The sequence below is a fragment of the Penicillium alfredii genome (assembly GCF_028826965.1).
Source record: "Penicillium alfredii strain IBT 34128 chromosome Unknown utg000005l_segment0_segment0, whole genome shotgun sequence".
Lineage (NCBI taxonomy): Eukaryota > Fungi > Ascomycota > Eurotiomycetes > Eurotiales > Aspergillaceae > Penicillium > Penicillium alfredii.
The window spans coordinates 1,800,509-1,823,774 of record NW_026622702.1 but is presented as its reverse complement, the minus strand read 5'-3'; the positions used below and the strand labels follow the sequence as shown (position 1 = coordinate 1,823,774).

General features: G+C 54.2%; 10 protein-coding genes across 10 annotated transcripts; 3 read left to right on the top strand and 7 right to left on the bottom strand.

Moving 5' to 3' along the window:
• Positions 1 to 92: 92 nt before the first annotated feature.
• Positions 93 to 1,060, top strand: atfB (bZIP transcription factor atfB; the record flags this gene model as incomplete). The annotated part of the gene is made up of 2 exons (XM_056654681.1): positions 93 to 851; positions 926 to 1,060. 2 exons carry the CDS (start codon positions 93 to 95, stop codon positions 1,058 to 1,060), a joined length of 894 nt encoding a protein of 297 aa, XP_056512708.1.
• Positions 1,061 to 1,516: 456 nt separating this feature from the next.
• NUU61_004098 (sugar porter family MFS transporter) lies at positions 1,517 to 3,468 on the bottom strand (the record flags this gene model as incomplete). Its single annotated transcript, XM_056654680.1, has 2 exons — positions 1,517 to 3,009; positions 3,108 to 3,468. 2 exons carry the CDS (start codon positions 3,466 to 3,468, stop codon positions 1,517 to 1,519), a joined length of 1,854 nt encoding a protein of 617 aa, XP_056512707.1.
• A 565-nt stretch (positions 3,469 to 4,033) lies between these two features.
• NUU61_004097 (arylsulfatase) lies at positions 4,034 to 5,964 on the top strand (the record flags this gene model as incomplete). Its single annotated transcript, XM_056654679.1, has 2 exons — positions 4,034 to 4,191; positions 4,263 to 5,964. 2 exons carry the CDS (start codon positions 4,034 to 4,036, stop codon positions 5,962 to 5,964), a joined length of 1,860 nt encoding a protein of 619 aa, XP_056512706.1.
• A 122-nt stretch (positions 5,965 to 6,086) lies between these two features.
• Positions 6,087 to 7,224, bottom strand: NUU61_004096 (sugar transporter family protein; the record flags this gene model as incomplete). The annotated part of the gene is made up of 2 exons (XM_056654678.1): positions 6,087 to 6,728; positions 7,057 to 7,224. The coding sequence occupies 2 exons, from the start codon at positions 7,222 to 7,224 to the stop codon at positions 6,087 to 6,089; spliced, it is 810 nt and encodes a 269-aa protein (XP_056512705.1).
• Positions 7,225 to 7,776: 552 nt separating this feature from the next.
• On the bottom strand, positions 7,777 to 9,851 carry NUU61_004095 (Zn(II)2Cys6 transcription factor; the record flags this gene model as incomplete). The annotated part of the gene is made up of 2 exons (XM_056654677.1): positions 7,777 to 8,796; positions 8,859 to 9,851. Coding segments are annotated over 2 exons (2,013 nt in total), but the record flags the coding sequence as incomplete, so codon positions are not given.
• A 609-nt stretch (positions 9,852 to 10,460) lies between these two features.
• On the bottom strand, positions 10,461 to 12,297 carry NUU61_004094 (putative iron-regulated transporter; the record flags this gene model as incomplete). Its single annotated transcript, XM_056654676.1, has 6 exons — positions 10,461 to 10,727; positions 10,801 to 11,319; positions 11,393 to 11,550; positions 11,615 to 11,654; positions 11,728 to 11,894; positions 11,964 to 12,297. 6 exons carry the CDS (start codon positions 12,295 to 12,297, stop codon positions 10,461 to 10,463), a joined length of 1,485 nt encoding a protein of 494 aa, XP_056512703.1.
• Positions 12,298 to 12,571: 274 nt separating this feature from the next.
• Positions 12,572 to 14,104, bottom strand: NUU61_004093 (mitochondrial 37S ribosomal protein mS47; the record flags this gene model as incomplete). Its single annotated transcript, XM_056654675.1, has 3 exons — positions 12,572 to 13,785; positions 13,839 to 14,004; positions 14,057 to 14,104. The coding sequence occupies 3 exons, from the start codon at positions 14,102 to 14,104 to the stop codon at positions 12,572 to 12,574; spliced, it is 1,428 nt and encodes a 475-aa protein (XP_056512702.1).
• Positions 14,105 to 14,547: 443 nt separating this feature from the next.
• Positions 14,548 to 15,480, bottom strand: NUU61_004092 (mitochondrial 54S ribosomal protein uL4m; the record flags this gene model as incomplete). Its single annotated transcript, XM_056654674.1, is given in 3 exon segments — positions 14,548 to 14,988; positions 15,000 to 15,317; positions 15,397 to 15,480. The coding sequence occupies 3 exon segments, from the start codon at positions 15,478 to 15,480 to the stop codon at positions 14,548 to 14,550; spliced, it is 843 nt and encodes a 280-aa protein (XP_056512701.1).
• Positions 15,481 to 15,672: 192 nt separating this feature from the next.
• Positions 15,673 to 17,012, top strand: NUU61_004091 (mitochondrial 54S ribosomal protein mL38; the record flags this gene model as incomplete). Its single annotated transcript, XM_056654673.1, has 2 exons — positions 15,673 to 16,204; positions 16,288 to 17,012. The coding sequence occupies 2 exons, from the start codon at positions 15,673 to 15,675 to the stop codon at positions 17,010 to 17,012; spliced, it is 1,257 nt and encodes a 418-aa protein (XP_056512700.1).
• A 192-nt stretch (positions 17,013 to 17,204) lies between these two features.
• On the bottom strand, positions 17,205 to 19,417 carry NUU61_004090 (uncharacterized protein; the record flags this gene model as incomplete). Its single annotated transcript, XM_056654672.1, has 4 exons — positions 17,205 to 17,381; positions 17,487 to 17,891; positions 18,598 to 19,082; positions 19,201 to 19,417. 4 exons carry the CDS (start codon positions 19,415 to 19,417, stop codon positions 17,205 to 17,207), a joined length of 1,284 nt encoding a protein of 427 aa, XP_056512699.1.
• Between the last annotated feature and the right edge of the window lie 3,849 nt (positions 19,418 to 23,266).

The window sequence follows — 23,266 nt, the reverse complement described above, 5'->3', positions numbered from 1 at the left end:
CTCTCTTCTTCGTCTTCTCTCCCTCTCATTCCTGAACTGTAAAATTTGGAGACGGCAGGCACTTCTCTTCTGCAATTGCGAAATTTCCTGTCATGTCGACCGGGAACATCAACCCCCTCCTGCCTGCCGGGCTCCCATCGTCGGACTCTATCCCCGGAGATCCATCACCGTTGGTCTCCAGCGCTTTTGCGGGGGACTTTCTGGGACTTTCAATGCCGGACGACGAGCAGCTCTGGGGCCTGGGCTCGATGTCCCCAATGGGAACGGGCAGCTGGGATACCAAGACCGACGCAGCCAGCTTCGCCAACTCGGCGCTGGAGCGCGATCTCAAGAATACACAGGTCCGCAATGGGCAACCAACCCCACCACCCTACGACGACCAGAACGCGCGGGATCTGTCCGGGATGGAGCTCGAGAGCGCCGGCAAGCGACGACGAGCACGGGAATACAAGACCGCCGCCGCGAGTCTTAGCCCCGGCCTCGACGACGACAACGAGCCGCAGCAAGAGCGGGCCAAGCGGGCAAAATTCCTCGAGCGCAACCGGCTGGCCGCCAGCAAATGCCGCCAGAAGAAAAAGGAGCACACGCAGCAGCTCGAGTACCGGTATAAGGAACAGTCGGAGAAAAAGGAGCGGCTGGTCGCGGAGATTACGCGGCTGCGCTCCGAGATCCTTGGTCTAAAGAACGAGGTGCTGAAACACGCCCAGTGCGGCGACGAGCCCATCAAGCTTCATCTCGCGCAGATGGTTAAGAAGATCACTGACACCGACGGCCCGCTGCCGCCCGGCCCCGTGGACCCACCACCCCCTGTGGAGATGCCCGTCGACGTAGTCCCCGCTTCGCCGTCGGATGTCGCTCCCCCCCGACCACTGCGGCCCCCGTGGCTCCCACGACGCTCTCGTTCGGCTTCGATGACCCGCTGCAGCTGGAGCCGGCGGCTGCTGCGGCTGCCGAGGCTTTTGAACAGCAACTGCGCCGCGACTCCGAGGCGTCGCTTGTCTCTGAGTCGTCGTATGCCTTTTCGGCGGACGACACCTTTGAAGACCTAATCAATGTGTGATTGGATCTTCTGATGAGATACGGACTTTCCTCGATCTTGTTAGTTTTGTTGGTCTTTGTGTTGGACAGCGGGGATCGTGGCGTTGATGGTGGACTTCTCAAAAACCTTTTGTGTTGTGTGTTACGATGTGCGATCCAGTCGATGGCCGAGCTGGAGGGTGTTTGGCGTTGAGTCCAGCGAGGCTTGTGGACAAGCCATTTTGTAGTGTCCCTGCCTACTTTTTGCTACCTTCATCTCGAGGGATTGTTGCTGTCATTCAGGCCGGTCTCTTTTCACATATCTTATTCCGCCCGATGAATGACACGAGCCCAGATGCAATGTCACATTCGTTCTATGCTCTGGTGTTCTACAAAACAGGTTCTTTTAATCAAAAGTTGTATATCCGGTTTATATGATATTCTACCTTGACCCAAGTAGTGTTCCAAGGTTTCCATGCATGACCACAACAATCCAAAGTCAAGCCCGCCCAGCGGTCGACTCGACATGCGTCGCGGCATTCTTGACCGAGTCCGACTTTACATCGAACTGATCTGTCTCCGTCGCATCCTTATAGCGAGGGGTATTTTCATGTTCAGAGGAAAGCCGATGATCAGGCAAGCCACCATCAGCCTTCCATCCATGCTCAGAATCCACATCCACGCCGTCAAACAACTCATTAATTTCTTCGAGAGACTTGCCAGCAGTCTCCTTGAGAAACAGACCCGTAAATGCGAGAATCAGCAGATCCAGCACGCCGAACAGCAAAAACGTGCCCCAGCCAATCCCGGCATTGATATAGGGCGTAGAGAAGCTCCACACGAAATTGAAGAGCCACTGCGATCCGACGCCGAACGCCACGCCCGGCTCGCGGATGCGCGTCGGGAAGATCTCGCTCGTGCACGGCCACGGTAGCGGGCCCCAGCTGAAATTGTACGCCATGATGTCCAGGTAGATTAGGGCGACGGTCGCGATCCCTGCGGACGATACGCTGCCGTCGGCGGGCGGCGGGTGCGTTTTCAGTACTGCTGCGATGGCGATCATGCATGCGGCCATGAACGCCGCACCACCGGCTAGCAGCGGGCGACGTCCGAACCGGTCGGACATGAAGACCACGAAGAGGAGACAGGCGATGACTTTTACGGCGCCGAAGATGCCGGTTAGCAGTAGGTTCTTGTCGCCAGGCCCGACGAGCATCGAGAAGAACTGGGGGCCGAAGTATGCCAGCGCCGTCGAGCCGGTCGACTGCTGTGCGAGGAAGAGGCCGCCAGCAATAAGCAGCCGGTGCAGGTTCGGCCGTTCGAGCAACTCTCGCGGCCGGAAGTCTGCTGTGGCGTGGCGTTCATCCTCGAGCCCGCGCTGCATGTCGGCGAACTCAGCGTGCACGGCCGGGTGCTCGCCGGCCCGGATCCAGACGAGGCTGCGCCAGGCGCCGGCGTTATCGCCGCGGCCCAGGAGCCAGCGCACGCTCTCGTCCAGCGAGAACATACCCAGCCCCATCAGTGCACCCGGCACGAGCTGCAGCCCGATGGGGAGTTGCCATTGGCGCGCGGTGGCCGGCATGCTCTTGACGCCGTAGTCAATCCAGTACGAGACTAGGATGCCTATTGTGTAGGTCAGCTGGTAGCAGCTACCCAGCTGCCCGCGGACCTCCTTCGGGCTCATCTCCGACATGTAGATCGGGATCACGGTCGCCGACCCGCCGATTCCAAGCCCGCAGACCACGCGCCCGATATAGAATGCCGGCAGTGAGTGCGTGTCAACCACCTCCAGCACCACCCCAATGCAGAATACTACCGAGCACACCATCATCGCCGCCCGTCGTCCCCACCGGTTCGTCACCGGCCACACCAGGAAACATCCGGCCAAGGCCCCCGCCTGTTGAATGCCCACGGCAATGGCGCTGACTCGTGTCTTCTGGGCTTGTGTGAATGCAAAGGAATCTTGGAATGAGTTGAAAGTGAGGACGCCGCCTATGGAAGCTATTAGCTTGCCATGCTCCTAATGGCAATGCACCAATATCGTATAGAGAAGAGGCAGCAGCATCAACAGAAAAGAAACAGAAACATACCAATCACCCCCGAGTCATACCCAAACAGCGCCCCACCGCAGCACAGCACTGTAGCCAGCCAGAACGTGCGCCACCGGGCCGCCGACAGCCACGGCGCATCCATGACGGGTCCGTTGTCACTGTCGTCGTTGTCGCACGCCAATGTCGGAGACTGCTGGACCTGGTATCGGTCGGAGTCGGTCGGATACTGCGGCAGCTGCGAGTACGACGTAGCAGACGAGGTAGAGGTATACTTCCACCAGCTGGATAGTCGGACGCGCCAATTTGAGATGAAGGGGTCGGGGGAGAGGGATGAGGAAGGGGAGGCTCGCTGGGGACGAGGGGCTGATATATGTGAACTGGGGATTCCATTTTTCGACATAATTGCGAGAGAGGGGATTATACCACGCTCAGCTGAGAAACCTCCAAAATTGAGAAGTTGCTGGTTCCGGTTGATCTCCGGATCGGCAAGTGTTATGTCATGGACTGCCGAGGGCCGACGCAAGCGATCCCACGTTTTGATATTTATAGATTAGCCCATGGATGGAGTAAATTGTAAATATTATGATAGTGCCATTCACATACCTTGCTAAATATTCATTCTAATAATATTTTGAATATCAATCTTGATAGTGATAGTGATAGTGATATTGATACTAACATTAACTCATACTCATCTCATACTAAACACCCCTGTAACTGTGGGGTTCCCCACACTTTCCAGCCGACGGCCGAGCACGAAACATGCCAGGGCGATGGTGTCAGAGCTGCTTGAATGAACATTGTTGCAAGGTACAGCTGCATGGCCGATCGGTGCAGCTATAAGACTATCTTTGCCCCTCATTCCCCTCCCCCTCTTTTGCTCAGCTTGTTTCTTCTCGTCTTTCTTTCGCTATTTCTCTTCTCCTATTGTATACACCTTGGTTCACTTCTTGATCACGTAGACCATGGCCCCCAAACGCCCAAACTTCCTCGTCGTTGTCGCCGATGACCTCGGCTTCTCCGACGTGGGCTGTTTCGGCGGCGAGATTCGCACTCCCAACATCGACCAAATCGCCAAGGAAGGCCTACGGTTCACTGATTTCCACGCGGCAGCGGCATGCTCGTAAGTAAACCAGCTTCTCAAGCAAACAAGTCCTATTACATAGAATTTTATCTGATGTCGCATCTCTATAGTCCCACGCGCGCTATGATCATGACAGGCACAGACCACCACATCGCAGGGCTGGGTAACCTCATCGAATGGACCAACATCTCCGGCCAGAACGGGCCCAAGGGTTCCGCCATGAGCACAGCACCGCAACGTGGCATGCCCGGGTACGAGGGGTACCTGAACGAGCGGGTTGTCGCCCTGCCGGAGCTGCTGCGCGATGCCGGCTACCACACGGTGATGTCGGGCAAATGGCATCTGGGCCTGACGCCGGAGAGGTCACCGCACAAGCGTGGGTTCGAGCGGTCGTTTGCCCACTTGCCGGCGTGCTCCAACCACTACGCGTACGAGCCACAGCTGCGAGACCAAGACCAGATCCCCACGTTCATTGAGGCCAGCTATATCGCGCTGCACATGGAGGACAGCCAGTATGTGCGCCGTCTGCCCGAGGGCTGGTACTCGTCCGACGGCTATGGCGACAAGATGGTGCAGTATCTGCGCGAGTGGAAGGAGAGCGGTGGTAGTGCTGGGCCTGATGGCGACGGGGACCGTCCCTTCTTTGGGTATCTGCCCTTCACGGCGCCGCACTGGCCGCTGCAGGCGCCGCGCGAGTACATCGACCATTACCGCGGAGTATACGACGAGGGTCCTGATGTGCTGCGCCAGAAGCGACTGCAGCGCCTGAAGGAGCTGGGGATGGTGCGCGAAGATGTGGAGCCGCACCCGGTGGTCGCTGAGGAGGTCAAACCGTGGGAAGAGTACTCGCCCGAGGAGCAGAAGATGTCTGCAACGGCGATGGAGGTGTTTGCAGGCATGGTGGAGTGCATCGACGCCAACGTCGGCAAGGTCGTCGAGTACCTGCGGTCGATCGACGAGCTGGACAACACCTTTGTGTGCTTCATGTCGGACAACGGCGCCGAGGGTGCTGCCTACGAGGCGTACCCGATGGTGCAGAATGGGGTGATGCCACACCTCCAGAAATACTATGACAACAGCCTGGAAAACCTGGGCAACGGCAACTCGTTCATTTGGTACGGCCCGCGCTGGGCCCAAGCTGCCACCGCCCCGGGCCGTCTGTACAAGGCATACACAACCGAGGGTGGCGTGCGCGTGCCCTTTACCTGCCGCTTCCCGTCCTCGATCCCGCTGGCCCCAGGGGACGCCACCAGCGCACGCGGCGGCATCACCGACCAATTCGCCACCGTCATGGACCTGGCGCCGTCGATCCTGGAGATGGCCGGCGTGCAGCACCCGGCGCCGACATACCAGGGCCGCGAGGTAGTGCCGATGCGCGGGCGCAGCATGCACTCCTGGGCCGTCGGCACCGCCGAGCGCATCCACCCGCGCGACTTCATCCAGGGTTGGGAGACATGCGGGCGGGCGGCGCTACGCTGCGCAGACTGGAAGATCGTCTTCATTCCCAAACCCAAGGGCCCTGAGCGCTGGCAACTCTACAACCTCGTCAAAGATCCCGGCGAGATCCACGATCTGGCTGACGCCCACCCGGACAAACTCAACCAGCTCCTCAAACTCTGGGACCAGTATGTTCTCGAGACCGGCGTCATCCCGCTGTGTCCCGATCTCGGCCAGTTCCTGGAAGCCACCGAAGCCCAGATGCCTGAGAATGCGTGGATGGAGTTTGATTACTGGAAGGAGGGCGCCCGCGATCACCCGGAGAAGTTCTCGCGCCAGCCGCCTCAGTTTCAGCGTGTTGTCAAGCAGTTTTGAGTGATGGCCTGACGGTATGTGCTTGTATTTAATGATTCCATGAGAAAATAGAGGATTGCTTTGTTTTGTTTTGCTTTATTCTCGTATCCTGATATCATTATACATACAACATAACAACCCACCTACTCGACCTTCCCATGCAGCTCCTCTCTAACCGGTGCACCCAAAGCCCCACTCAGCGCCAGGATCCTAGCCAGAGTCCACTGCATTTGTAAAAGATCAAGCGAAGGAAGTGGGCGCTTCTGTGGATCATCAGTGCGGATATCGATAACATCGCCAGTCCGGATTCTGCGGTCACCCACACACTCCCAGAGACCCGCCTGCTGGGTTCCAGATTCAAAGTCAGGTTGGAGACGCGGCATTTCGGTGGTGGACACAAGGTTCCTGTATGAAGCAGGCCTCAGCCAGCAGAACTGCGCCTGCAGGACCCTCTGGTCGGGCGTCACTCGAAGCGGTTTCAGGGCGAAGCAGGCGCTGCGCCAGAGGGAAAGTACAGAGCTCATTAAACAGACCAGATTTGAGGGGGTTTCACTGCTTTGCAAGGGATTATTTGTGGTGTTGATGTTGGTAGTAGTGGTGGTGGTAGTGGTGGTGATAGTGGCGTCTTGCCAGATCTTTGCTCGCGATTCGCCCCAGAAGAGCTTGATAGTTGCCCAGAATAGGCGCTGGTCGTCGGCCCACTCGGTAATTTTATAGAGGTGCACGACTTCGAGGGACATGCTTGCTTTGGTTATGATGCATTTGTTGTCATCTCGGTTGAGACACTTATAGTTAGTTGTTAGCTAGGTATAGAGAGGGTGTATATGAGAAGGTGGAAGAGAAGAAAAGTGAGAGTAAGAGCATACCATCTTTTTTAAGAATTCAAAGTAAGAAGAAGAACTAGAGTGTTCAGCGGCCGATCCAAGGGAATTCTCAGCACTCCGATTCCTTGACTCATTCTGTAGAGTACAGGCAGCCCCTAAAGAAGCACAGAAGACAAAGATTAGCACCTATAAGTCATCAAAGCCGGCCATCAAGCTTTTCCTTTTGTAGAAACCTACATGATTTAGCTGTTCGCGTGGCTATTGAGCTCAGTAGAATACCTATAGTGACCGAGTCGCCCGCCTCAGCCTTGTGCACCAGAGACTCGAGAGCCTCGAGGTCCGCAAGCCAGAGACATGCCCAAGCGGTAGAATCCACGTATCGTAACTTGATGGTCTTTTCTAGCCGCTGGATCAGTGAGACTCTGCCAGGCTCGGTGAGCTCTTCGGCTGGATTCATGGTGTGAATCCCGAGACCTGGGGGGTGTGAGGCAGTGGTCAATTTGTCTGAGTCATGCGAGCGATATACTGAGCTTTGGAAGGTCGATCAGTCTTTGTATATCTCTATCTCTATCTCTCTGAGTGTATAGTGGGAAGCCATACCTGATCTGTGGATCTAGGGGAGGGAGCTGGCTAGGTCGTTGGTGAAGACGTGCCGGGACTCGGATGAAGAGGCGATAAGAAGAGTGTGGTGTGAGACGAGTGTAGGATGGTACTAAAGTGAGCTGCTCAAGAATAACTTTAAATTTCATTTTCTTGTATTATCTACTGCTTTCTTTCTCCTACTGTCTTTTTACTGCCTATCTCACTCTCTATTTCAGTACATGATGTTCTTTTAAACCTCGTAGGGTTCTGGATACATTGACGTCAGAGGGGCACTGGGATATCTGTCGATCGAAATAACTCATGGACACGCCACGCAGGAACAAATTAACAAGAAATGAACAACGCCGCCTAACAGTTCTTTAATATAGACACTCCATCTCATACATATATCCGAGATCGCGCATTTTCAAATCATGACATAAAAGTCCGAGAACAACTCCCGCCGCACACATCGCGAATCTGCCCATGTGCGCGATGCATCCTGGCGACGAGTCATCTCCTCTAACAACAATAGCACCTTGTCGGCAGTCGGATGACGGTCCGGTGATGCCGCCGGGTCGTCAGACTCGGGCGCTGCGGCCATGCGCTGCATCTCATGAATGATCCACTGACGCTGCTCGTGTGAACCTTCCAGGCCCGCCACGAACAGAGGCCACAGGAAACTGACTGGTAGGTGACGGGCAGAGGTGACCGCAGCACCGGCTGACTCAACGGTGGCGAGCTGGATGATCTGGTCGACGGCGCCGTTGACGCGGTCGGTGCGCGGGTAGATGGCAAAGGCGACGCGGTGCAGGTAAATGAAATTGGCCAGGAAGTTGGCCACGTACTGGCGAAAAGTGCGGCAGACCTCTACAGCGACGGGCGTGCATAGTGTATCGATCAGGGCCTCTGGCCGTTCATACACGTCGATCACGGGAGGTCGTCGGTGCCAGAGCATCTCGAGGTCTGCGCCGACTTTGTGTGCGATCTGGAGCACCTCGAACTCGTCGCTGAGCGTGCCGCGGCTGCGGTGGTGCAGATCAATGCACACTATACGCCGTACAATCTGCTGTGCTTGCACGTAGAATCGGAATGCCGGCCCGACGATGGCTTCGTATACAAGATAGCCCGGACTGTGGAAGGTGTCCTCGGTACCTTCCTCCAGCTTTTTATCGTCTGCTGAAACTGCCATACGGGGTGTGCGAGGACTATGTATCTCAAAGGGCTTGGCCGCTGTCCCATTCTCCGGTGGGTTGCCCAGCTCGATCAGTGGGTCACCTTCCCGGCCTGCAATCAACGACTTGACATCAAGTAGTGAGATCCAGGATACCAGGAGATGTCCGAGCCCTGTCCAGGATCGAGTACGTCCGTGAAACCGCTGCAAGAGGAGATACGCAGAATGCAGATACGACGTCCCCGGAGCACATAGCTCAGGCGAGGAGAAAACCTTACAAATAAGTCAGATCATCCTTCATACCAGCACTCAGAAACAAAACACAAAGAACTCACCTCGGATAGCATCAAAAGAAATACGGCCGCAAAGACCTTGACCAATGTCGACTCCGCCACCTCCCCCAGAAGACACGCCTGCATCTCCGAGCTCGACACCCGATAATACGTAGGCGCCCAGCGCCATCGCTTTCGCTCTGCCATAGCAGTATGAATATCCACGTAGCAATACACAGCATTCAAAAGCGGGCTGAATTCCCGCGCGTGAGCGACAATTGCCGGCCGCACATACTTCCACTCCATTGCGACAGGCGCGAAGATGGCCGCAGGTGGCTCCATGACGAGAAACTGCTGCAGCAGTTGGTCTTCATACGATGTGCCCGCATCCGACCAGCTGCCGCGCGTAGTCGCTGCGTCTGAGACGCTGGCGGGACTGAGCGGCGTGTGTCGGTTCACAGCAAGAGCAGTCTCTTCTACACCGTTTGAGGCAATCCCTGCGGGTATTGAATGCGACGACGGGCTGGCAGTAAATTCTGCGGCAAGGCCGCTTGTTAGATCGAGGTGTTTCTGCTCCAGCTCCGAAGTAATCCCGCCCATGAACCCCAGCATGTCGAACGCCCCTCCTAGATCCATCGGGTATGAGTTTGGGTCTGTATTGAGTCGTTGGAGTGGGTTTGTCGGCGCTGAAATGGTCTGGCTGTGCTCATCAGAACGGAGCACAGTGTTGAAGAAGTTGAGATCGGGCGAGCGCTGCGATGCCGTCGTGGCTGCGGCGGCGGCTGCTGCCGCTGCCGCCGGAACACGGCCCATTGCCGGTGCTGGGGCAGCCGGAGACGCAGTGGGCGCCGGTATGGTCGACTCGCTCGACGGGCGAGATGAAGACGCCCACGAGTCGAGGGCGATGGGCGGCTTGTAAACACATCGCAGACGCAGGCGATCGCAGTTGGAGCAGCTGGGTTTGGATTCATCGCAGCGGACTTTTCGAGCCCTGCAAGTCAGGCAGCCTGTCCGTCGGCGCGGGCCTGACCTGCCTGCTCCCCGGGCTTTGGGAACCTGCGCAGCGAGTTCATGTTAGTTCCGAGATGCGATCTGCACAGACATCAAAAGGATCAAGGATAGAAAGGTGGCTCGTCGTACCTCCATGATGGAACAAACAAGGCCCGAGTCGGCAGAAGCACAGAGGCATAGTCGATGAGTTCCCTGGAAGTGACTTACGGCAGAAGTGAACGGGTGGCTCGTTTCCCCGCAATGGCGACAGCGGGCGAGGATTTGATGAGCTCGGGTTATTCTCGGGACCCACCAGGAGAGGCACACTTGGAGAGGCGCACTTGGAAAGCGCGATTTTGGATCTGCCAGATGCTTGGACACGTGTTGGACGTGGATTTAGGTGCAAGTTGGTATTTTCTGCAAGTATATCTCTTCGGAGGTTCATCGTCTTTGGGATAGACGGGATAGTTTTGGGCTGCGTGGCAGCTTTCCAAGTATAGATGGCATCAAAGGTTCAGATCTACGATGATCGTGCATGCCTAGAGCACAGTGAGTGGATACCGAATGCAAGCTTAATCCATAAGAATGCAGTTGGGCATGCATTTCTATAGATCAACTGCGGGAACATTCCTTGGATGTATAACACAGTATAGATTCGCCCGGTAGAACAGTGGCTCATGCCTCTGGTCGGATTTCTTGATACAACACTTTATCGCCTCCTAAACACCGAGATCGATGCAGCAGATGCCCTCGTTCCTTACGCACATAAGCTGCGAAACAGACTGCAGCCACGGCCACGGCCCCCGAACTGATCAGAACTGGGTACTGGAACTGTTCCGGCCGCGGGAACACAATCGTCGACGCAAAAGACAGCATCTCGAAGATATTCTGCAGAGCCATTTCAGTTGCCGAGAAGCGTGCCCGGGCATGCTCCTCGATGTTCTGTATGGAAAATCGGGCCTTGTTAGCATTGGTGGGAAGTGATAGCCATGGGCGGTTTTAGAATAAGACTTACGTCTTGTACAAGAAACTGGACCGAGAGGTCGAAGCCCCAGAGCCCAATACGACTCAGGGCCACCCCGGTAATCAAGCTGCCCGCAACTAGCCGCGAGTTGGAGTCCCAGAAAGCAAAGGCTGCAGATGCGGCGGCCACGCAGCAAAACTGCCAGTTCAGGAACCACAACCCGGATCGAATGGGCCCGATGCGATTCATGATGACGGGTGCTGTCCAAGTACCGGACAATTCTGCTGCTACCGAGCCGATGCGCATGCAGCTGACCTGTATCGGGGTGAAACCCGTGTGCAATAAATAGGTGGTCATCGTTGCTGCGAAGGAGAGGACTGTGAGATAGAGCAAGCTCAACGCAAAGGACGCAAGGAACACAGGGTTTGCAATGTACTCCTGCCAGGGGGCTATAGTGTTCTGTAAGTAGCTGGCTACACTCCGGGATGTGTGGTCGTCAGATGAATGGCTTTCCTCATCTTCGTTAGAAAAAGCCGGTGTCCGTGTCAAGGCAGGGACCGATCGGTAAACCTGGAGCCAGTAGAAGTGTCAAAGCCCTGGTATCAACAGAAAACCAATTGTCGTAAAAACCAAGGCTACATACCTGCGCAATGGCTACATACTCGATCAACACAGACGCAGTGTTCACACCAAAGACCGTCCAGATAGCAACCCGAGTCGACAAGCTTTCGATTAAGGAAATGAACACTGGCGCAACAAGCTTGCAGAAAAGATCAATCCGCCTCATAGATGCATTCAAGTCTGTAGTCACAGATTAAAGTCAGATAGCCGAAGATAATGCCGAGAATGTTCGAGTCTTGCTCACCTTGCCGGGGAGCATTGATGCTGTCCGAGATCACAATGGCCTAATCATCAAATGAAGCGAGTAAGTCTACATTCTTCTTGCGGCAAGTCCAAGCATATCGCCTTGGGGCATACCCAGTCTCGTTCCACAGCCACTGTATTAGCTGCTGCCGCCAGTTTCTCCATACAGGCCAGCAAGCCGACCAGGACGAACAATCCAGTAGTCATAACCCAGGAGTCCATGGGCATCAGAAGGGCAAGAAAGCACAGACAGGATGCCGCAACCGGGACTCGTTGCCAGACTGGAAGAAAGAATTAGCCCATTTGGTATACCTATATCTCATCTCATATGATAATTCTCATCGCCCTACCAATTGAATGCCTCAATGCCACTAATCGATCCGACTGATCGACCCGCGCACCCAGCCAGGATGATAGCACGACGGCCGACAGGGCCCGAACGAGGGCGTAGATGGATGCATAGAGCAAAGTGCCCGGGAAGATCGAAGCCAGGAAGAGAACCGCACCAAACTCGAACATGCGCGAGTTCCAGGTGGACAGAGTGTGTGAAATATAGAGTCGCGTTAGCACTGGCTGGGCTTCTGTGGTGGCCCAGTTAGCCGGGGTCACGGCCTCGGCAGAGGTAGGCAGAAGAGCCTCGGAGGCATTGGGCTCGTGAGAGACTCGATCCGCCTGTTGCTGCATCCTGTAAACCCAGGACTTTACAGTCGGGCAAATTTTTCACGGTGTTGAAGAGAATGTTGTAGATAAACCGTGGCTCTGTTGGGGGTTTGACGGATCGACGGTGCCGCGGGTGGGCTGATGAGAACCTTGGGGGAGTTCACCAGTTCCCGCTACAGTAGAATTCACTATGTAGAAAAACATCGACTAAAAATTCCCTTTCTTTGTAGTACACGACCTATCTCCAGGAAAATAACAAAAGAAAATTACAGTGTCAGAATAGATCATCTTCCTCTCTTTATACCCACCGCAGCCCATCTTCTTGCATGACTGTCCGCCGAGCCAGCACGTCGGCGACCTTCTCACGCACGCCCTCCTTTTGGTTACACATCTCGACGAATTTGTTAACAACCTGCTTCTTCGAAATTCCGTAGCCAGCCTCGGCGGTGATGAACCTTTGGATTTCAGCCTCGGTAGGGAGGGCAATGCGGCTGTGGGGGGATTCTTTGTAGTCTTCCTTGTCAAGGAGCTTCAGAACGCTTTCATCTTCGGGAGCATAGAAAAAGGCGTCAACCTCCTCTTGGGAAACCTGGTCCAGCGTAGCGGGTTTCCACTCGGCCTGGCGCGGTGGCTTGGAAATCAGACGAGCGCTGACTCCCTCCACAAAATCTGGGTGCCGCATGAAGTTGGACGCGATCTCGTGCTCCCGCTTGAAGGCCTCAGCAATGGACCACTTCTTGCCGAGCCGCAACTGGCGCAGCGTCACCTTCAGCGAGGTTGGGGAGCGACTCGACAAAGTCTTCAGCGTCTCCTTTGCCCAATGCTTGTACTCGGTCTCGTTCTTCAGGGCCTGGAAGATTTCCTCCACCGTGTTAAACTGGAAGCAGCGGTCAATCGCGGTGCGCAGACCACCACCCAGCAAGATGGGTTCCTCCTGCAGCGAGGGAAGGCCGAGGGAGTACTCCGCTAACGTGTTGTTCACAATGTCGACACGCTGGTCGAGAGTAGAGTGATCCGAGAACACCAGTTCGGAGAGGCGCTGGGCAACGTTGCTCAGGACACTTGAGTGCAGGTAGTGGGTGGCAATGCCCGAGTACAGAGTTTGCACACCATTCAGGCGCTCCGAGGTCAGGGCCAGGTAGGTTCCGATCTCACCATCCAGCCGGGGCAGGAAAAACGAGGCGCCCACGTCCGGGAAGAACCCAATGGAGGTCTCGGGCATGGCAAAGACCGTCTTCTCCGTCGCAACCCGAAACGGGGCGTGCATGCTGAGGCCAACTCCACCGCCCATGGTGATTCCGTCCATGAATGAGACCACCGGCTTCGAGTATGTGGCAATCATGTGGTCCAAGAAGTATTCCTGTTTGAAAAAGTACGACGACTTCCGTTGTCCTTCCCCCCCTTTTTCTGGTTCTGTAGCGCCAGGGCCGCAACATCGCCACCGGCGCAGAGCGCCTTGGGCCCTGCTCCCGAAATGAGGATGATGTTTGCAAGATGAGATTTCTCCCATTCCTAATCATCCAGCTCTTAGCATCCAATGGCTCTGTGTTGCATATCAATTGTACTAACCTCCAGCCGGGGCGCAATCTTCCGCACCATCGATCCATTCAGGGAATTGAGCTTCTGAGGTCGGTTGAGCTCAATGCTGCGCAGACCGTAGATCGAATTGAACAGGACGTCATCGGGTGGATCTCTAGGTTTCTCTCGGGGAATTTGGGGGGAAGTCGACATCTAGCAAGAATGAGCGTGTTATTCCTGGGGTCTCACTGCGTGTCTTTCGTACCGTAGCTGCCGTCAAGGCAGGGTTGGTCACTTTGGCGCGCAGGGGCATTGCTGGCGAAGGGAACCGCGAGATCCAGCTCGGCGGCGAGAGACGACAGGAAGGTCGAAGTAACATGAGGACCGAGGAGTGCCAACCGGCGAGAAAGGGGGATGGGGGTGGAGGTTATAAGGACAATCAGATGTTCTCCGCTTTACTTTTGACCTCGGGAGTTTTTTCTCGCTGGATTTTCTTCCGCTCCGAGGTCGACTCGCCGCCCGGTGAACTACACCACGTCCAGGATTATTTCAGTGGGAGGTTTACGTCTGAATACTCAGAATTAATCGAGCTAACTATAGATAAATTCCTCCGAGAGTCCTCGAGAGGTGGGATTCGTGGAAGACTTCTAAGAAACTTTGCCCGACAAACTCCTCGGGTAAACAGTAGATAGTTGGTATTCTATTTGTACAAAGAGCCAAAATACAAGACGCCGATTCAACACAGGCCGTGAGGAATCAGTACAGAGCCCTGGCGGGCCGGTTGTTCAAATCCCGCGAATGCGCCTTCAGGATCCGATCCAGTGCCTTCTTCTCGATAATCAATCTCCCAGTCTCCAAAAGCTTCTTGACATCAAGATCCGTGCGGCCCATCAGCTTGGCGTGCTTGCTGAATTTTTCCATCTTGACCAACAGCTCCAGATCAACATCCTCCGTAATGAAGGTGGACCGGCCCTTCCTCGAGTTCCAGCCATTTGTTTCGAGAATATTCTTCACTAAGAACGGAGTCGATTCGCTGGGAAGTGAAATTTCATTGTCGATGACGATCAATTCCCCACGCTGGAACCGGTGGCTGAGAGCAATACGCCAGGCCTGGTCGTAGACCTTGGCAGGCAGATCGGTCGAGAAATCGCGAGGGTGAGGGCCGTGGGCGACACCACCACCTCGGCGGACGGGCGACTGTCTGTCACCAGCACGGGCACGGCCAGAGCCCTTTTGGGGTACAGCTTCCTGTGGCTGCCGTTCACATCGTCTCTCCATTTCGTGCTAGCCGTACCATGTCGGGAGATGTCGGCTTCGTAAATAACAGCGCGGTGCAGGAGATCCTTCCGAATGGGCATCAGGAGATGCTTTTCAGGGTATTCGACCATGCGAACAGGTTCCATCGAAGGGAAGTCGTAGGTCATGACCAGAGCAGGGGTCGGGGCCCATGCCGTCCCAGGGACGGGTGATGAGGCGGTCGTAGTGTTGATCTGGGCTTCTGTTGCCATTGAACGTGTGAGGCATCGCTGCTGTATATTTCACAATGGTTATCAGTGTCATTTAGACCGGGGCAGCGACTGGGAAGAATTGAATTGAGATACGTACCGTCACTCGCTCCGGTCCCGACAGAAGACCGCCTGAGCTGCGCGACAGCAGTCTGAGCGACCGAAGAATCTCGCTACCGGGCATTTTGAGAAGCCACTGCAGCGAAGACCCGGGGTGGTTGATCAAGAAGTCTGAAGTGGAAGAGCAAAAGTTGATCAGTTCCGGGGAGGCGGTGGGCGCTCGCAAAAGTCTTGGCTGCGCGCAGAAAAAGTTCCGTCGGACAACAACAACTCATCTTCCACTCATCACCACTCCCCGAAATTCCTCTTGGTCACCATGGCCCATTGCGAGCGGGCGTCTAAACCGCTGCTCCAATGCCTTCGCAACACCTACTCTAAGGGAGTAGCGGGCATTCCGATCCAGACACGAGCCTTCCAGTCGGCAGCTGGTCTTGGAGAGGCCCAATCCGAACCGACAAGCCAACCATTCTACAAGGCGCCTGATCCGTCACTTGTCTCGAGTCCCCGGCTGGAGAGACGGTTGTTGCGACAGGGCACTTCCCCCATTGGGTCTCGTCGCCGACGTGCCGCGTTGCAGGGTTCTTCCAACATCCCTTTTGAGCAATTGCCCTACCAATGTTTCCAGGAAGCACGAAAGGTTCTCCTTAACGATCGGGCAGAGAAGCTGGAGCAAATTGAAAAGATGAGGCAACGGATTGCGCGGGTGGAGGCTTTGTCCCTTGAAGAATCGGGGGGCGAGGTACCGCGCAAGTCTCGACTGCGGGCGATGCAATTAGAACTGGAGCGTCTCAAGATCCTGGCCGATGTCAATGATCCGCTAGTCAAGCGAAAGTTTGAGGATGGTCACGGTACGTTGCCATCCTGTCTCTTCCAGCTCAGAAAAACACAAGCTATGTTCGAGTTGAGACTGACCTCTGGTTTTCATTTACAGGCGATATGAGCAAGCCTATCTACCGATATCTGGCCGAACGCAAATGGCGAGAGTACCGCCGCAAGATTCTAGTCCAAAGAATCACGCAGATGAAGGTTGTTCCGGATGTCCTGCCTCACTGTGAGCCGACCGTAGATACCAAGCTGTATTTCGGCAGGCGTCAGATCCAACCCGGCGAGTTCGTCCAAGCCAAGCTCAGCTCAACCGCCCCGAGAATGGATGTACAGATGTTCGAGCGCGGAGAGAAGCTGGTCACCATTGCCGTGGCTGACCCGGACGTGCCCAACGTGGAGACGGACAACTTTGATTACAAGATGCACTTCCTGGCTGTCAATGTCCCCATCTCGACCACCGCCACCAAGCTCGATCTCTCCCAGCTGTCGGCCGATTCCCAGGTCGTCCTCCCCTGGCTGCCGCCCGTTGCCCAACTGGGCAGCCCTTACCACCGTCTCTCGGTCTTCGTCATGGAGCAGAAAGACTCCCAGCCGCTCGATTTCGCTGCCGTGAAGGACCGGGAGACCGACCGCGACAGCATGCTCCTGCGCACCCTCCAGGCCCGGTATCGCCTCAAGGCTATTGGTGCACACATGTTTCGCACCCAGTGGGATGACACGACGCTGGAAGTCATGAACCAGATCGGATTCGACCAGGCGAACATCGAGCTGCGCCGGAAGAAGGTCGAGCCCCTTCCCTACAAGCGCAGGAACCCTGCCTCGTTCCGGTAATCGCCGTCTTCGAGTATATTGTGTTGCGTGTCCGGTGTCGCTTTTTGAGTATAATTTTTGGAACTGTACAATTGATATGTATGAATATGCACACTGAGCCCACATCCCCTCTTGAAAAACACCCAACTCCGTGTATATGCTCCGCAGACCCAATGCCCATTGCTTGACCAAGGTTTTCCAAGTGCAGTAGACTTAAACATCCAATTGCGCCGGCTGCATCGTGTTGCGCACCCATTCCATTTTCGACGGCGGCCAAACCCGCGCAACGATTTTGCCATTGATCAGCCCCATGGGCACGGGGCCGTAGTTTCTCGAATCTCTCGACCAGGGAAGGTTATCGCCGGCAAGAAAGACATGGCCTTCGGGAACCTAGCTCGGCGAGTATGGGTTAGCAAAGCGGGACAAATAGAAGGATTCAACGGGCCATGGACAAAGAATAAGAGGAATATGAATATATGAAAGAAATAGACATACCTGGATCATATCCGGCTCCTTTCCAACCTCCATACTAAACGGCTGATCCCGACAGACAAAATCCCCGGGCATGCCCAAGACCCGCTTGGCACCGTGCACGCCCAGAAACGTCGGATGGTTGAATCGCACCACATCGCCGACCCCGATCCCATGCCCGTTTCGGTGAATGCGCGAGATAAGCAGGTAGTCGCCGCGCGGGCTGAAGGTCGGGTACATGGACGGGCCTTCGCTGAGCTGGACGGTCACCAGGTGCTCCCACACCAGCGTGCAGGCGCAGAACACGCCGGCACCGTTGAGCGCCAGTCGGGCGATGGCGCTGGCGCTGCTGTGCCGAAGCGCTGACCGGAATAGGTGTTCCATTGGGTAGCGAGGTTGGAGCTGCTTCGAGGCTTGGAGGTTCGAGGGCTGTCGCATTTGATGATCGGGAGGTGGTCATGTGACCCCACACGGAGCTTTAAAAAATCCAATTTTCGGGCGATCTTCTCTTCCCTTCCTTTCCCCATCTCCGCTGAGTTGCTGTCAGAGAACAACGCCCAACACAAAGCAATTGGCTTTTGTCGTGTCGACTGCGATGTTCGGCAGGTCTTTCTGGTCCGCTCGGCCGCCCATTAATGTTTCGTGGGTTTCCGGCCGAGCACCAGGTCTGTCGTGAACCGGTCTTGATTCTCCAGAACAGTCGACTATCGAATGTTTTGCAGCATTATACATACTCTCAGAAAGGGGCTATGGCAGATATCATATATCTTTGCCTCACGCCTTATACCTAAACACACCATCGCTTCTAAAAATGCTAGAGCTTGCCGTCGCCGAAATTCAACACCAGGACGAGCGAGTGTGGACAGTGAAGCAAGATGAACACAATCGGCCGTTCTTTGAACAGCCATCCCCCAGCCTGTTTCAATCTTGACCCCATTTCATTATGGGACTGGGTTCTTGAAGCAGGTGCGGTGGGGAGACATCTATAGATTGAATATACCTTTCTTTATCTCTCATACTTATGACTCGTTTTCTGTGAAATACCACTTGCTACTTACTTCTTTTTCTGCGCAGCCTGCCACATCGCATCGGCATCTGAAAACAATCATACTGTCAGCGAGATCTATAAATCAACCCACAAATCACGGGGGCAAGACCTACCAGGATGCTTCTCAACCGCCCCAATTCCCTCCCTCTTCTTCGCCTTCCGGCCATGATCAACCCCAAACCTCTCATCACGATCCCCCAACAACGCCTTCAACCCACCACCAGGCCGCGCCACGTCCACACTCTCCGCCGATGTGAAACTGCCCATCAGCTGCGGCGGGCCCATAGGCACAGGGTCGCCGCGGTCAACCTGCCAGAAGTGATAGGTCTTGCCATAGATCGGGGCAATGTCCTCCATCTCGGCGGTCTCGGCGGCCTCCCACGCAGCGGTGGGCACGCCCGTCGGCGCCGGCATGATGAGCATGCCGCTCTTGACCTCGAACTCGTGCGTGTGCCACAGTCGCCGCTCGTCGGCGGGCAGTGTGGCGAATACCCGCGGCGAGACCATGTACTCGATGCCTATGAGGCGGGCGTTGGTCTTGGGTGAGTCGTAGATGAGGCATTGGCGGGTATCTGGGTTGCGGTTGTGTATACATGGTCAATTTTGCATCCTGTCTTATTCGTGTGGATGTTCTAGCAGATTTGCCCGCTTCTTGAACAGTCTTCAATTGTCTCGACTGGGCATACATACCCTCCGTCAGGTGTGTGCAGTAGTGGTTCGCCTCGACACATCGAGTCGGGTCCTCGGCGTAGATGTGGAATGCATTCAGGTGCGCGCAGATCTGCTTGACGGGCGTGAAGTCTTGCACCATGGCTGCTCCGGTCTCGAGGACCCGGCTCTTTGCTGTGCGAGGGTCGCCTGGGACCGCGCTGGTGTCGGGGGTTACGCTTTTCGCATACGCAGACATCCTGTGGATATAGATGGTATATATGGTTGATAGTGATGGAATGGGTAAGAGGCTGTAGTAAGTACTAAGAGCAAACCGATAGATTCGAGTGAGTATTGAACTGGCTCTGGACAGTCCCTAGTAACTATATGAATAGCTTGACGTCACGATGATTGCTGATTTCCTGTTTGGGGATATATTGTCAATTGTATGTCACGGCGGGAGGGTATACTTTTCTCTCTTGATATATTCGGTATTCATAGTATTAATAGTTGGGAATTACTTCTAGGGGAATACCTCCCTCTATATTACTCAAGTATGGCTAGCTAGGGCTGTCGGCGTGAGATGGATATAGTCCACGATAAAGAGTCAAGATGTAAAGTCGAGAAGAGCCACTAGTCCAACGACTGACTCATTCTCAATAAGATACATAGACATGCCAGGCCATGTCGCATGTAAAATGATGGATATCCTCCATTATCAATTTATCAATTTTCCGGTCTGGCCAGGCCAGTTCGAGGCATTAGTTCTTGGTAGCAACAAGCGACGAGGACCGAGCAAAAGCCAAGAAAGAGGCAGAGGTCCCCCTACATTAGGTTGCCTACCTTACTGTCGTTGCCTAGACCAAGTAAAACCCAAGAAACCAAGCATGGTGACTGCCGCGTACACTTACATGGGACATCCACAGGGGTACCTCGGTCGAGCGAATCTTGCCATGAACCTTGACGTGACTTTTTCTTCCTTTTACACCCTTACCTTTATTACCGCGATATATATTAATATTAAATATATTAACATCCATGGATCATGTATTGATTTTGAATTTTTCTCATTGTCCTCGACCAGGATACATCAAGTACATATAGGGTTGGTAAGCGGCACAGTTCTCTTGTTTTGCCTTTTAGGCAAGAGACAGTCACCAGATCCACTCGAAGGAAGAAAAACGCCTTCGAGCCCCCTCTTCAAATGAAATCAAGCGCTATGGACCAACTGGGTGTTTAGTGTGCCATCTCACTGCAGCTGTTCGCAACCCCCGCTCTCCTCTCTGCGGCTGCAATGATCTTCTCTTCTGTGAGTGCCCGCATGACAAAAGCATGCTGTAGTGTCACCGGGGGATAGGAGGGGAACTCGCATACGAAGAGTCAGGGTCGGCCCCTGCATGTAGGCTGGTGGTTTTTTGGTCTTGGTTTGTGTGTGGTACACATTCATGAAGATAAGCATACCGTGCCGATCAGGACTTCCCTTGGACATTGGGAGTGTACATTCGAAAGATCAGCATTATTCCGTGGTGGATTGTATAGGTCCATGGGTAGGTGTGTCGGTGACAAAAAAGGAATGGATCATATCCATCAACCCAAGCACAGTTATGAAGCAACGGCAGAGGAATCTGGGGACAGGGTGATTGGCGCATAAGAAACCAGCCATTAATGTTATTCGGGTTGAACGAAGGCGCCAGAATTTGTTTCTTTCTCTTTTCTGCTCCGCCACTTGGCGTCGCAAGTTGAGAGTCGAGATCGGCCCACACCGGGGGGCTTCTGTGGCGTGCCAGGAGAACATAGACTGGACATAGTATGTCTCTCGAGTCTCCAATTTGCCCAGCAAAAGGACATGTAAGAGAGTTTGAATTTTATCCGGCAGTTGGAGTATGACGAAATTACTTGGTGGCACGCCTTGCTGTCGGGCATACGTGTCGATCTATAAAACCTGGCGATGCGCCAGGCTACGGTGTGTTTGGGGTTGATTCGAATAGCCGCTGAAGTACATACAGAATCATCATATACGCAGCCTAGCTCTAAGACAGGCAGCACACAATAGGGTTCAGCGTTTCGCGGTCGGAGTTTCAGCCACGGTGATTCCTGTGATCGTCGAGTCTCATTCCACGCATTCAAAGTAGGCGAAACCCGACATACACTGGATACACGAGAGACACAGTGTAGTGTTCATCACGGCTATCAGACCCTTTTTTCATATGATGATGATGATGATGATAATAATAATAATTACTATTTTATCCCGACACTACGCCGTAAGGAGGTAATGACATGCCACTAAATAAAGCCAAATCGATTTAGCCCGCATTCCTTGGGGCTACCAAAGGATTCGGGCAATCATAAAGCTCAGTCAGGAACATCTGGAAAAATCTAAAGCTGAACCCTCCCTTTGCAGTCCCATGGAACGGGGGGACCCATCGTTGGTTTCTGCGAACATACATAGGGGGGTGTAGGAAGTATAGGAGTAGATCAACACCCGATCTGGTCATGGGTCTCGGAGAGTGACCGCCATTTGATTGATCTGGGACTATAGTCCGGGAGTTGATTTATTTGATTGTATTTTCTGCCTCCTGTCTGTTTCTGACAATATTTCCAGGATGCTGATGAGAGTCATGATTGACTGGACGGGCAAAGATGGATCCCTCGACACGGGACAACCAGGCCCGCCTGCTACGGTGTGCTCAGCACATACTCCAGAGATCGGCATTTCACCTGGGATTGTGTCAGCGTCGGGGCCAGGCCCACCAGGAGAAAAGGGAAGAAAAAAGTGGACATGGGAATTTCTCCATTTCTTGCCCTTCAAAGTGGCCCCTGCAGTGCAGGAAGTGGGGCTCTGCAATTGCGTTCCGAGCGGCACAGACTCTTGGGATCGTGTCCCGTGTAATGTGGATGTGGATGTGGATGTGGATACCCATGGTATGGATGAGGTGGATGTGTTTTGCCTAGTCCCCTCTCTGGGCAACCGGGCGAGAGGAACAAGAAGGAATACAGATCTGTTGATTGTATACGCTATGATGTATGACGAGAGAGGATAATAGCCCCCAAGAAACTAATCAAGATCATCCCAAAAAAAAAAAGGAACTAAACACACGATCTGATCGTGTGAATGGTGGCTCTACCGCCCGTTCTCTCTGGTGACACAGGCCCCAGTTTTTTCTAGATTTCTTTTATGTACAGCATCGGACTATGAACGGTAGTCTCCAAACTATCAAGAAATTGGCCCAGTCCCCGAGTCTAATCCGAGATGAGGATAGTATACAAATATACAAAATGTAAAATAGTCAAAGATGCGCGAGACTGGTCACATTGGCATTCATCCTAGCTCCTTTCGCCCCCCTTGGCATAGTGTGTATTCCTGTTGGGGGTCCCGACCGAGTATATACCACCAAAAGGGTAGATACGATGAGCTGACTCTTTATTTTTAAATTTTTAGAGCCACCCTAGATCCACGTTGGTACACCATCTACAGTCTCCAGGGTGGAGTTGGAAATGAGTTGGACACATCCTGTGCATACTCCTATATACACACAATCTTGTAATCTCGGCGAACACCCTTCTCTAAGCCAGAAAAACACTGGGTTCCACGTTGGAACCATGTATAAGACTAGCCGAGCTTCCCGGCCTCCAGCGATATGGTTTGGTGGCGGTCGACTCACCCATTGAAACACCCCCCACTTGGAGACAGCTGGGTCAATTAGGGATTTCTTTGTCGCACCCAAGCCTTTGCAGGTGATACTTAGGTAGGAGAAGAGAGAGGGAAGTGGGAGGGGGTAAGGAATGACCACGCAATGTTGATCCAGATCAGAAATGCAGGTAGCCTCACACACCAAGCCCCAAGTGATTAATTTAATTTTTTTTTTCTTTGAAGGACTCGGGCTCATCCTGAACCGGGTGAGTGGTCCGATTCAAGGTGATATGGGGGGACTCTACGGAAAATAGCCCATTTCTCACCACTCCCGGATGTATACACCTCTTGAGTGGCAATGCATCTGCACGCAGAAAAAAGAGCGAGGCGGGTATGCGCGGTTCATCGAGACCGGGAAGCCTAAGAACATGGGAGACAAAAGAAAAGAATAATAATAACGGGTTGGGATCTGCT